Consider the following 12,480-nt stretch of genomic DNA (forward strand, 5'->3'; position numbering starts at 1 on the left):
TGAGGACTCCGCAAGATTGAACCCAAAACTAAGCACCTCTCCCATTGCAAGAAAAACCAATCTAGTTGGCAAAACCAAACCGATAGTTCGAAGAGAAATACAAAGATATCAAATCATGCATATAAGAATTCAGAGAAGATTCAAATAATATTCATAGATAATCTGATCATAAATCCACAATTCATCGGATCTCGACAAACACACCGCAAAAGAAGGTTACATCCGATAGATCTCCAAGAACATCGAGGATAACATGGTATTGAGAATCAAAGAGAGAGAAGAAGCCATCTAGCTACTAGCTAAGGACTCGTAGGTCTGAGGTAAACTACTCACGCTTCATCGAAAGGGCAATAGGGTTGATGTAGAAGCCCTCCATGATCTAATCCCCCTCCGGCAGATTGCCGACAAAGGCCCCAAGATGGGATCTCACGGGTATAGAAGGTCGCAGTGGTGGAAAAGTGGTTTCGTGGCTCCCCTGAAGAGTTTTGGAATATATGTGAATATATAGGATGAAGGGCTAGGTCAGAAGGTCCTCGAGGGGCCCACAAGGTAGGGGCGCCCCCCTAGGGCGTGCCCTCCACCCTTGCCGCCGCCTCGCGACTCTTCTGACTTGGACTCCAAGTCCCCTGGGTGTCTTCTGGTCCAAGAAAAATCATCGTGAAGTTTTATTCCGTTGGACTCCATTTGTTATTCCTTTTCTGCGAAACTCAAAAACAAGGAAAAAATAGAAACTGGCACTGGGCTCTAGGGTAATAAGTTAGTCCCAAAAATAATATAAAATAGCATAATAATGCATATAAAACATCCAAAATAGATAATATGATAGCATGGAATAATAAAAAATTATAGATACGTTGAAGACACATCAGCCGCCTCCCACGTTGGTTCAATCGGCGATAAGGGGGGATGGCCAGGATACTTCAGTAGCTCGGTGGAAAAATCCTTTAAAAGTTCCAATGTACCTTTTTGTCTTTTTCTTCCCAATCAAGCACTAGTACCTTTATGTTGGGGAACGCAGTAATTTCAAAAAAAAATCCTACGCACACGCAAGATCATGGTGATGCATAGCAACGAGAGGGGAGAATGTTGTCTATGTACCCTCGTAGACCGTAAGCGGAAACGTTATGACAACGCGGTTGATGTAGTTGCACATCTTACGATCGACCGATCCTAGTACCGAAAGTACGGCACCTCCGTGATCTGCACACGTTCGGCTCGATGACGTCCCACGAACTCACGATCCAGTAGAGTGTCGAGGGAGAACTTCGTCAGCACGACGGCGTGATGACGGTGATGATGATGCTACCGGAACAGGGCTTAGCCTAAGCATCGCTACGATATGACCGAGGTGGATTATGGTGGAGGGGGGCACCGCACACGGCTGGAAACAATCAACTTGTGTGTCCTAGGGTGCCCCCTGCCCCCGTATATAAAGGAGCAAGGGGGAGGCCGGCGGGCCTTGGGGCGCGCCAAGGAGGGGGAGGAGTCCTCCTCCTAGTAGGAGTAGGACTCCCCCTTTCCTAGTCCAACTATGAGGAGGGAGGGGGAGGAAGGAGAGGGAGAGAGGGAGGGAAAGAGGGGGCGCCGCCCCCCCTCCTTGTCCAATTCAGACTCCCAAGGGGGGGCAGCCTTATGGCCCCTCCTCTCTCTCTCACAAGGCCATGTTGGCCCATTAGTTCCCCCAGGGGTTCCAATAACCCCCCAACACTTCGATAATTATCTGGCGACCCCCGGAACTCATCCGATGTCCGAATATAGTCATCCAATATATCAATCTTTATGTCTCGACCATTTCGAGATTCCTCGTCATGTCCGTGATCACATCCGGGACTCCGAACTACCTTCGGTACATCAAAACACATAAACTCATAATACCGATAGTCACCGAACATTAAGCGTGCGGACCCTACGGGTTCGAGAACTATGTAGACATGACTGGGACACGTCTCCAGTCAATAACCAATAGCGGAACCTAGGTGTTCATATTGGCTCCCACATATTCTACGAAGATCTTTATTGGTCAAACCGCATAACGATATACGTTTTTTTGTTTGTCATCGGTATGTTACTTGCTCGAGATTCAATCGTCGGTATCTCAATACCTAGTTCAATCTCATTACCGTCAAGTCTCTTTACTCGTTCTGTAATGCATCATCCCGCAACTAACTCATTAATCACATTGCTTGCAAGGCTTATATTGATGTGCATTACCGAGAGGGCCCAGAGATACCTCTTCGACAATCTGAGTGACAAATCCTAATCTTGATCTATGTCAACTCAACAAACACCATCGGAGACACCTGTAGAGCACCTTTATAATCACCCAGTTACGTTGTGACTTTGGTAGCACACAAAGTGTTCCTCCGGTATTCGGGAGTTGCATGATCTCATAGTCATAGGAACATGTATAAGTTATGGAGAAAGCAATAGCAACAAACTAAACGATCATCGTGCTAAGCTAACGGATGGGTCAAGTCAATCACATCATTCTCTAATGATGTGATCCCGTTAATCAAATGATAACTCATGTCTATGGTTAGGAAACATAACCATCATTGATTCAACGAGCTAGTAAAGTAGAGGCATACTAGTGACATTTTGTTTGTCTATATATTCACACATGTACTAAGTTTCTGGTTAATACAATTGTAGCATGAATAATAAACATTTATCATGATATAAGGAAATATAAATAACAACTTTATTATTGCCTCTAGGGCATATTTCCTTCACTTCATTTGCTCGTTTCCTGTGAGGTGTCCAAATGATTCTCCTCTAGAAATGATGTTTTTGATTTATGGTACATTCTAGCATGTTGATGTTCCAATATATCTTTTTCTGTTCCCATGTTTTCAAAATGTTGGGTACATATTTGAGTTCCTTCGTTACTCTTGGGCGCTCTTGTCTACTTGTGTTCACCTCTTTGTGTCTCACACCCAAGAACGTTTGGAACGTGTTCGGTTCAAACTTTTTTTACCTGTCATTCAATTACATTGTTACTAGATTCTCATAAACAAGTTCGGTTATACTGGACCATAAATGGGTACCGTACAAACTAGCACGACTCAACTCAAGCCCAGATTCCCCTATCCTCCACCGTAAATAGGCCGCTTTACAGGACAAGGGTGAGAGCGAACCCGGAACTGCTCGGGCAAACCCTCCGTCGCGACCCCATCCAGCCTCTATCCCAGTTCTTCTTCTTCGTCCAGGGGCTACTACTCGCCGAGATCCCGATCTCCCATTCAAGTTTTTCCATGTCATGCCCACCTCGTCGTGGGAAGAGCAACGACAGGGCGGGAAGAGCAGCGGCGGCCGCCCTTCCACTTCATAGACAGGTGGTGCTGGTGCTGGATGCCCCTGGAGCCGGATCTCCCACTACTCCACAAGCAACCTGCCACGAAGGAGCAAGGACAGCGTTGCGCAAGTAGTGGCGACGACGACCGATTGCATTCCATCCTTGAGGTAGCGTTTTTTCCATGGATCCAAATTCCGATCTTTGTGATTTCTACTGCATGCGCGTAATATGCTTCAAATTCCAAATGTTGGGATTTGTGCTTAATGCTTGTAGTTTTGAAAAACAAATCTAAAGATTTATTTTATGATTTTCAAATTTTAACACGCATCTATAGTACAGTAGGGATGAAAGCTGTAAAAAAATTAATGTATTTAATAACAAATTGCCAATTTAAACAAAATAGAGTAAAGAGTACGCACATACACCCCGCTAGCACTTTACTCTTTACCATTTACGTCGTTTCTTTTTTGACCTTACCATTTTCGAGTATGCCGTTGGAAACAGAAAGAAACTCGACCTCATTGACGGTGCTGCCGGTCTGGCCAGAAGGGCCCACCAAGTTCATAGAGGGTCAAGCGCATAGCTGGCCAAACGGCCCGGCCCGGCCCGGCCCGGCCCGGCCTATCCTAAGCGTGCCTGGCACGACCCGGCCCGCCGAGCATGATTATTATACGGGCCGTGCCAGCCCGCGTGCTGCAGCCTGCAGCCTAGGCACGGCCCATCGGCACGCCAGGCCCACTAGTCTGCCTGCTATTTCGGCGCACTGGGCGGTTTTTTTAGCCTTTTTTACCTCTTCGGCCATATGGAGATATATAAAAAAAATAAAAAGAAGATAATTGGGCCATGCCGTGCCGGCCCGCGTGCTCAGTCTAGCAGCCCAAGCACGACCCAGGGCGTGCCATGTGCCGGGCCCGGCCCGTTTAGCCCACTAGTCTGCCTGCTATTTCGGCGCACTGGGCGGTTTTTTTAGTCTTTTTTACCTCTTGGGCCATATGGAGATATATAAAAAAAATAAAAAGAAGATAATTGGGCCATGCCGTGCCGGCCCGCGTGCTCAGTCTAGCAGCCCAAGCACGACCCAGGGCGTGCCATGTGTCGGGCCCGGCCCGTTTAGCCTGTGTCGTGCCATATGGAGATATATAAAAAAATAAAAAGAAGATAATTAGGCCATACTGTGCCGGCCCGCGTGCTCAGTCTAGCAGCCCAAGCACGACCCAGGGCGTGCCATGTGCCGGGCTCGGCCCGTTTAGCCCACTAGTCTGCCTGCTATTTCGGCGCACTGGGCATTTTTTTAGCCTTTTTTTACCTCTTGGGCCATATGGAGATATAAAAAATAAATAAAAAGAAGATAATTGGGCCATGCCGTGCCGGCCCGCGTGCTCAGTCTAGCAGCCCAAGCACAACCCAGGGCGTGCCATGTGCCGGGCCCGGCCCGTTTAGCCTGTGTCGTGCCTGGCCATGGCAGGCGAATCCTAAACGGCGCCCGTAGCGCCCATAACAGGGTTAACGGTACACGGCGCACACCCCTCCTCCGTGATGGGCCAGCCCATGTTCATTTTTTTCTTCGTAAAAAACAGCAAAAATTGGTGCCAAGCAGGACTCGAACACGCGCACCAGGTTTCGACGCAACATGCGATAACCACAACAGGCAGTCGACTTATCTGACCAGGAACAGCTTCTTCCGTCTTTTAATCTTTTTGTTTTTCCTTTTCTTTCTTTTCTTTTTGTTTCTTGTTTCTTCTATTTATTTATTATTTTTCTCTTTTGTTTTCTTTCTTCCTTTTCTTTTTCTAATCCAATACAAAAAGTTAAGCGGATTTTATGAACGTTTTTTCAAATTCGATGAAATTTTTTTAAAGCCGATGAACTCTTTTCAAAATCGATGAACATTTTCAAAATTGATGAACCTTTTTCCGAAAATCGATGAACTTTTTTCAAAATCGATGAACTCTTTTTCAAAACCGATGAGCTTTTTTCAAAATTGATGAACTTTTTTCAAAATTGATGAACTTTTTTTAAAGCCGATGAACTCTTTTCAAAATCAATGAACATTTTCAAAATCGATGAACCTTTTTCCCAAATTGATGATTTTTTTTCAAAATCGACGAACTCTTTTTCAAAACCAATGAACTTTTTTTTCAAAATTGATGAACTTCTTTTAAAATCGATGAACTTTTTCTAAAATTGATGAACTCTTTTCAAACTTGATGAACTTTTTTTTAAAATTGATGAACTGTTTTTTAAATTCACTAAAAAAATTCATGAACTTTTTCGAAACTTGATGAACCCTTTTTCATTAAAAAATGTAATTTTTCCAAAAAAAATCAAATAACTAAAAAATCTAATAAATAGCGCGTATAAAATGGTTCTTAAAGTTTTCGCGTTGTTATGCATCACAACTGCTCAGCAGGTGCGGTGGTTAGCCAAACACTCCGTCAGTTTCTAGTTGTGCGGCGCGAGTTCGACTCATATTTTTGTGTGTTTTTCGCGAGACAATTAATGGTGTCGCGCGCGATGGGCCGGCCCATATGTCCACGCGCGTGTGCGCCGGAAGCTCTAACCGGCGCAGAAGGCGCCGATTAGGAGGTCCCGCCATGGCAGGCCGTGCCGAGCGTGCTCGCAGGCCGGCCTGGTTGGCATGGCCCATTTGGCCAGCTATAGTCAAGCGAGTTCCCAGTTGACTCTTGGACTTTCCTTCGCTCCCCTTCGGCCTTCCCCACCCTCCAGTCCGCCTCCCTGCCCTCCGCGACAGCGCTCCCCTCACCCCCGTCCGCCGAAGCTCGCCACCCCAGAGAAATTTCTCCCCATCAGCCCCGCCGTCGGCTTCTTCTCCCCCGTTGCACTGGACTGGCGTGGAGTCGATCGGTAGGTTTGCTGGTGACGAACCCTAACTGGCTCGCGTTCTGTTTCGCGGTAATCCGAGTGTTCTTTTTTCTCCAACGCGTTCAGTTCAGTTTCTTGCGGGCTCGCGTGGCGGCGGACTTTCCAGGAGGCTCGGCGGCGTTCGGCTGTGCATTGTGGAACCATGCTCAGTGTCAAGTCCGAACCTGCAACTGCAATGGATGCAGTGGGGTGAGTCGATTTTGCCTTTTGATGTCTGAAAGCGGCAATGTTCTTTGTGCACAACGGGAGGAGCGCACCATTCAGTTCTATGGTTTTCCTCCAAATTTGCCTTTTCCACTTCAGCATATGGAGTTCTCTAGAGAACAAGAAGGATACCATTTCGACTTCATGCCTATGCGCTTTATGTTTTGTTCAATTTTGATCCTTCAGAATTCAGATGTACATAAACAATTGTACATAAAACCCATGCTGAAATTTTGACTATGTAGGAGTAACATGGTGAATGAGGATAGAATTGCGTTTGATGTCAGTTGTAACGAGTGTCTGTCAGCCATTCGACGTGGTTTTGTCTTGAATGGCCGGTTGTTTCGGCTTACTCTTAGGCTTGTAATTAATATTCATTCTATCAATGCATCGAGACACAAGCTTTGTTTTCGAGAGAGAGAAAAAAAGAGAGTAACGTGGTAAATTGTTTCCCTGACAATAAATTGTAAGCGCAGATTATTTTGAACACAACTGATATACTCCCTCCGTTCCGAATTACTTGTCGCGGGTATGGATGTATCTAGATGTATTTTAGTTATAGATGCATCCATTTCTGCGACAAGTAATTTGGAACGGAGGGAGTAGTTGTGAAGTTGAATCTATCTTTTGAAAAAGGACAGCCTGTATTTTTGCTTGCAGATATCATTCCGTAGGTCTGTGCTGGACTTAGTTTCAAGTCACTCAGATGTTATGGTTTACTATCATTTGAAATGGCATATCGCTTCTTTTTTGCGAGTGGAAGTGCCATACTACTTCTTTTTGGGAGAAGAAGTGGCATATAACTTTACTAGACCTAGGGCTAGAATAATAAGGCAAAACAATGACAGAATGAAGGAGGCTTTGGTTCTTATGTTTCAGACAGTCATGTACTTTCTTTATATCCTAATTAATCTGAACATGCCACCTCCATTCCATCTACTATTTTCTTTGCCATAAATATTTGAACCTTTTATATCGGGAATCTCGCACCGTTAAAAGTCTTAGACAAACTAAATACACATGGGCTTCGAAAAAGACAAATCGATACTTCCACGTCACCTCAGGGCCAAATTGATCATGAATTTTGAACATCTACATGTTTGCCCATCCTTGACAGAGCACAGTTACTTATTTGTTACAGAATTTATCTTCTTCTCATTGTTGCTGTAAGATATCATGAAACATGAATACATGCTTTGCATTCTCATGTGCAGTAAGTCGAAAATCGAGGAGCATGAACAGAAGGTAAACAGATACCAAGCTGAACTTGCAGCTCGCATTAAGGCCAAATACTTCTCTAATAAGGCTTTTGACGGAGGTACTTCTGAAGTCTAAGTCTTCATGCATCAAATAGATTCACCTTTTTAGATTTAATCACCTAGTATTCTGTACTTTTTTAAACTTGTTTTGATGTCAGATAGGCCATTCTTTTCGTCTGGTCTTTTAGCAGTTGCCATTTGTTCACAATGTATCAAGTTGCTTTAAAAAAATGGATGAAATAAGCAGAAGGAATTAAACCTCATAGTTGTATTGTTTAAGTTTTCTTCAGTGTGGGTAGGACAAAAAACATCCTACATATTAGTTGCTATCTGCTCCACAATTAAGTTAAGGGCAGAATTCTGTTGCAAATTTTACGCCTTCTAAATCCAGTTATATCATTGTATTAAGTGGACAACAGGACATTGTGTAGTACATGTTGAATTGAAAAACATTCAGGTTTCATTGTGTCAATAAAAACATGGTTTCTAATCAACATCTACCAGAATTTTAAATTCCGCAAGCCTTGGGGTCAGAGCTCCATACCAATAAGCACCCAACCTCTGCATCAGGCGTCGTATCTTGATGGTTGCTCTCAAAATATGATGATGTTTCTACTTATTTATTTTCTAATGTAAAACTTCCAAGTATGTAGAGGCAGGGTTGATTTAAGCTCATCTGATTTCGAGTGAGTTACTTGGTTCATATTGTAAATGAAAAAATATGGCCTGTCTTGTTGTTTAGCTGCCTGGTAATAAGGAAATAACTTGCGCGTTTTCATTAACATGTCAGCCAGATATCAATAACTGAAAATCTGATCCGTTATTTTGAAATATCTCTACCAAAGGTTACATTTTAATTGTTCAATTAGCTAACTTACTACCAGTAACCCTAAGTTTCAACAAGAAGTCAAGAGCCATGGGTCCATGGCTATGTTTTTTGCCAATGAATGATATCTCCCACATGATATTTTGCATATATGGTATGAACTTTGACTGTAATTATTTATGCACAAGTACATGCTATATTTGATTTTCATGCCTAGTTTGTCACTCCATATTGACAATGATCCATTTGTTTCTTAGTATGGGGCCATGTTACTTAGTCAGCAATTTAGCACTGAGGAGTCATGGTCATGGTATATGGTTATTGATTACACTTTGTGAATTGACCCTTTTGTTTAACAAGTGACTCAATCAACATGTTGAAGCACTACGGTTCTATGGTTATGGGAACATACTAATGAAAATTATTAAGAATAGTTACATACTTTATGGTCACATTTTCTGATAAGCTGCCATTTCCTTTTTGAATTCCCATATACTTTACTAGTGTCCACTAGCAGACTCCTACTTAAATGAATTCTCAGGGGAAAAGAGGATAAAAGAAGTGACTTTATGGAATGGGACATCTCATTACTGAGGTGGTCTTTTAGGTCAATTTGCATATTTGCCTTTTTCAGAACTCAGTAGTGAACACTGGTACAGCAGCTAGTCTGCAAATTTGTGTAAATGACTGATAATTATGTTCACATTTCCTGATTATTATTAAGTATAAGTTTGTCCCTTCTTTTTGCTATTAGACCATGTCAACGTTCAGTTCCTCACCCTTGTTGTGTTAATAGGAAAAATCTTTGAAGAAGAAACTATTGTTGAAGGCGAAACCATCCGTTCAAGTAGGTGTGTTTTCTGTGTTTTGTGTAAATATCTCAAATTTGAATATAGCATTCATCTCCATTTTTCGTTTGTAGGTGGTCATGTACAAGTTCGTACGCGAACCCGGTAAATTTTCTCCGAGAGAAGAGCCATGAGAGGAGGGATTCTCCATCTTCAGCAGCAGATTCCTCTGCCAAGAACGATTCTCCATCTTTGGTAGCTGAAGCTTCACCAAAGAATAATGCAGGTGTTTTGGCAACAGCAAACAATCTAACACCTGGCAAGAGACAGGCATCCAAGGAGACCTGATGGGATAACAGCAGGCTAGTGGGTTGTTGTATGTTCTTCTCAAGCCTGAAGACATGCAACAACCCGAAGCATGCAAGTTATCATATAATAAAAATCTGTCCAGCAGATGTATGTCGGCGATGCTTGATTCATTTCGTTGAACCAGTTTCAGCAGCATCTGTTGTGAACAATTTGTTGCCTTAAGTCTTAAGGTATATGCTACCTGAGGCATGCAAGTTATCTTTTAAAAATAACCTGTCCTGCATATTAGGCGATGCTAGATTCATTTCATCGAATCTTTTTTCAGCAGCATTTCTTGCGAACAATGATTGCACTATGCACTTTGAATTTAATTTTGTGACATCCAAATGGGAAGCATGCTGATGGTGGTGATATTCACATTTCACTGTAATGTTTACTATTGGTCATCTCGGTTCTTCGTCGAACACCCTTCATCTCTTGTTTATGTCTAAATTTGAACACTTGCCTTTTCCTTTCCCTGATTTACCTGTGCACTGAGCTAGCAATTATTCTTATCTACATAACCATAGACAGAACTGGATATACATAGGCAACATCCGAAAGTTAACTCTATTTAAACAGCTTTTTGAGGTAATGCAGTTCCTTCCTGTTCTTGTCCTGTTAGATGAAAGCTCCATCATCACCACCGCAAAGACAGTATATTGTGCTTGTCCCCGGCTGTCCACCCAACCCGTGTAAGTATATTATGTGTCAAAGCTCTTGCTTTTTGAAGCAATTCAGGTCACTTTTGCAGGGTCCCTGTGACGTGAGCACCTCGCACTGGTCCATGCCTTTCCATTTTGTATTCACACGCTCACGCAGGCTTGGACACTTGATTTGATGACAGCTTGCAAACTGCAGATTTTGCAATGCACCTGAATCCTGTTTATTTTGGTATGGTTTTTGGTTCTATATTCTCTGCCATGTTACTGCATAATTTTCATATTAACTCTTGGCACGTACATACAAATTTGACTTTTGTTTTTTGATTCAAGACTCTGCACACTTTTGTTTAGGACTTTGTATCTTCGAGACTTGCTACTGAAAGGGCGCATAATGGCAAAACTGTTTTATACCCTGATTTGGGATATCTGAATCTTCCATGAGCTCACTGGATTTGGTACGTAAGCCTTATTATCAGTTCCTTATTTGCGTGTGAGATCATTTAGCGTTGTTTTTTAGGGGAATTTAGCTTTGTTTCAGATTTCAGCAATTTCATAATTTAGCTTATAAATTTTTCCGCTGAAGTTAAAACAAGGGTCTGGTTTGTCTCAACTCTCAGACACACAGTCACTGAATTTTTGGGGGGTAAAACTCAAGATAACATGAATTAATCCAAACAATCTGGTCCCCTGTTTTTCATGGAAATACAGCTTTGTTGCAAGTACAGGCCATTAGTCCACTCGTCAGTCACCACATCATTATCAGTGGAAAGCTTTTTTTTTTCTTTGGAAGAAGAAACCAATGGTATTGTATGGTTTCTCATTACACACTGGTTTTGAGCGGTTTCTTGTTTCATCATCCGTATGATCATGTTGCACTATAATTTGTCCACTGATGGCAACTCGTCAGTAACACCCAATCCATATTCATCTAGCCACTTGCACCTTGCCAAAAAAGATGACAGTAATGGGCAGTAGTAGTACGTAGCTAAGGGTATGTATCATTACCCCAATCTTAATAAAATTAAGAAACGATTAAGCCGATCAAACCCCTCAACGCACGCCTTATTTGAGTATACTACAGTAATAATTAACGACCCTGGTAGTTAAATTGAGAAGATAAGAATGGTTTATTCAGCAGCGGCAGCAGCAGCAGCAGTGGTGTTTTTCTCGCATGGCTCTGAGGAGGCGTTGTTGCTCTGTTGTGCTTGCTGCATGAGCTGCTCGAGCCTGGCCTCCAGCTCGGCCTTCTCGGCGCTGAGCCGGTCGTTGTCGCGGCGGACGTCGCCGCAGCTCCTCATTGCGCGGTTGAGCTCGTCAAGGAGGCGGCGGTTGGCGCCGCGGAGGTGGGCCACCCGTGCCCACAGCTCGCTGAGCTGCCGCTGCTTGCGCATGCGCGACCGCCTCGCTGACTCGCGGTTGGACACCATCCTCCGCCGCCTCCGCTCTTCCTCCGCCGCCGAAGCCAGCGTCTGGCCATGGATGTCATCACCAGCCCCGCCGGAGCCGGGCGGGCTGTTATTGCCGATGGCAGCCAGCGCTTCCTGCAGCATAGGCTCGTCCTCATACTCGTAGGCTGCCGGTGAGAAGTGGAAGGGCGGAGGGGGCGTCATGCTGGCGGCGATCATGCCGGGGTGGTGGTAGTGGGTGTGGAACGGCGGGTTCGGGGGCGAGAGGCAGTGCAGGCTGGCCACTTCGCCATGGTGGTAATGGTGCAGCATGGTCGCTTGATCGGTGGAGATCGATGGGGAGTGGAGAGAGCTGGGCTCAGGAGCCAGAAAGCAGATCGATGATCGTGGCTCGGTTTCGCTTCTCGACGGGCTTGCTTGCTGCTTAACTAGCTCTGGGTGAGCGGAGGAGGCAATGGCCGGGTTGGTGCGAGGGCCTTCCTTTTATAGCCTGGCAGCCAAGGCGGCTCTGCCTGCTTTGCCAGTTTGCCTCAGTCCAGAGGGAGAAGCCATCTTCTTTCTCCATTGTTTTTTCTAGAGTTTCGCGGCTTTCGTCTTGTCGATTTGGTACATGGCCATGAGGCGCACACACACTACCACCACCTTTCTCCTTTCGGGGCCAACTATATCCAAAACAATACTATGCCCCTTATATTTAAATCCTCCATCAATTAACCTTTGCTTTCCGAAGAGAACATTGCGGTTTAATTTACTCATGCTTGCACATTCCATGACTTGACTTGCCTGAGTAGTCTTGTCTACCGCAA

The 12,480-nt window shown here is 44.1% G+C and overlaps 2 protein-coding genes across 2 annotated transcripts; one reads left to right on the forward strand and one right to left on the reverse strand.

The window, feature by feature from the left end:
• Positions 1-6,000: 6,000 nt before the first annotated feature.
• On the forward strand, positions 6,001-10,802 carry LOC123104059 (uncharacterized). Its single transcript, XM_044525777.1, has 6 exons — positions 6,001-6,160; positions 6,245-6,367; positions 7,597-7,700; positions 9,264-9,318; positions 9,390-10,497; positions 10,620-10,802. Exons 2-5 carry the CDS (start codon positions 6,321-6,323, stop codon positions 9,601-9,603), a joined length of 420 nt encoding a protein of 139 aa, XP_044381712.1. The 5' UTR covers positions 6,001-6,160; positions 6,245-6,320; the 3' UTR covers positions 9,604-10,497; positions 10,620-10,802.
• A 369-nt stretch (positions 10,803-11,171) lies between these two features.
• LOC123104058 (bZIP transcription factor 16) lies at positions 11,172-12,191 on the reverse strand. Its single transcript, XM_044525776.1, has one exon. The coding sequence runs from the start codon at positions 11,984-11,986 to the stop codon at positions 11,396-11,398; it is 591 nt and encodes a 196-aa protein (XP_044381711.1). The 5' UTR covers positions 11,987-12,191; the 3' UTR covers positions 11,172-11,395.
• Positions 12,192-12,480: the final 289 nt, after the last annotated feature.

The sequence above is a fragment of the Triticum aestivum genome, chromosome 5A, assembly GCF_018294505.1.
Source record: "Triticum aestivum cultivar Chinese Spring chromosome 5A, IWGSC CS RefSeq v2.1, whole genome shotgun sequence".
Classification (NCBI taxonomy): domain Eukaryota; kingdom Viridiplantae; phylum Streptophyta; class Magnoliopsida; order Poales; family Poaceae; genus Triticum; species Triticum aestivum.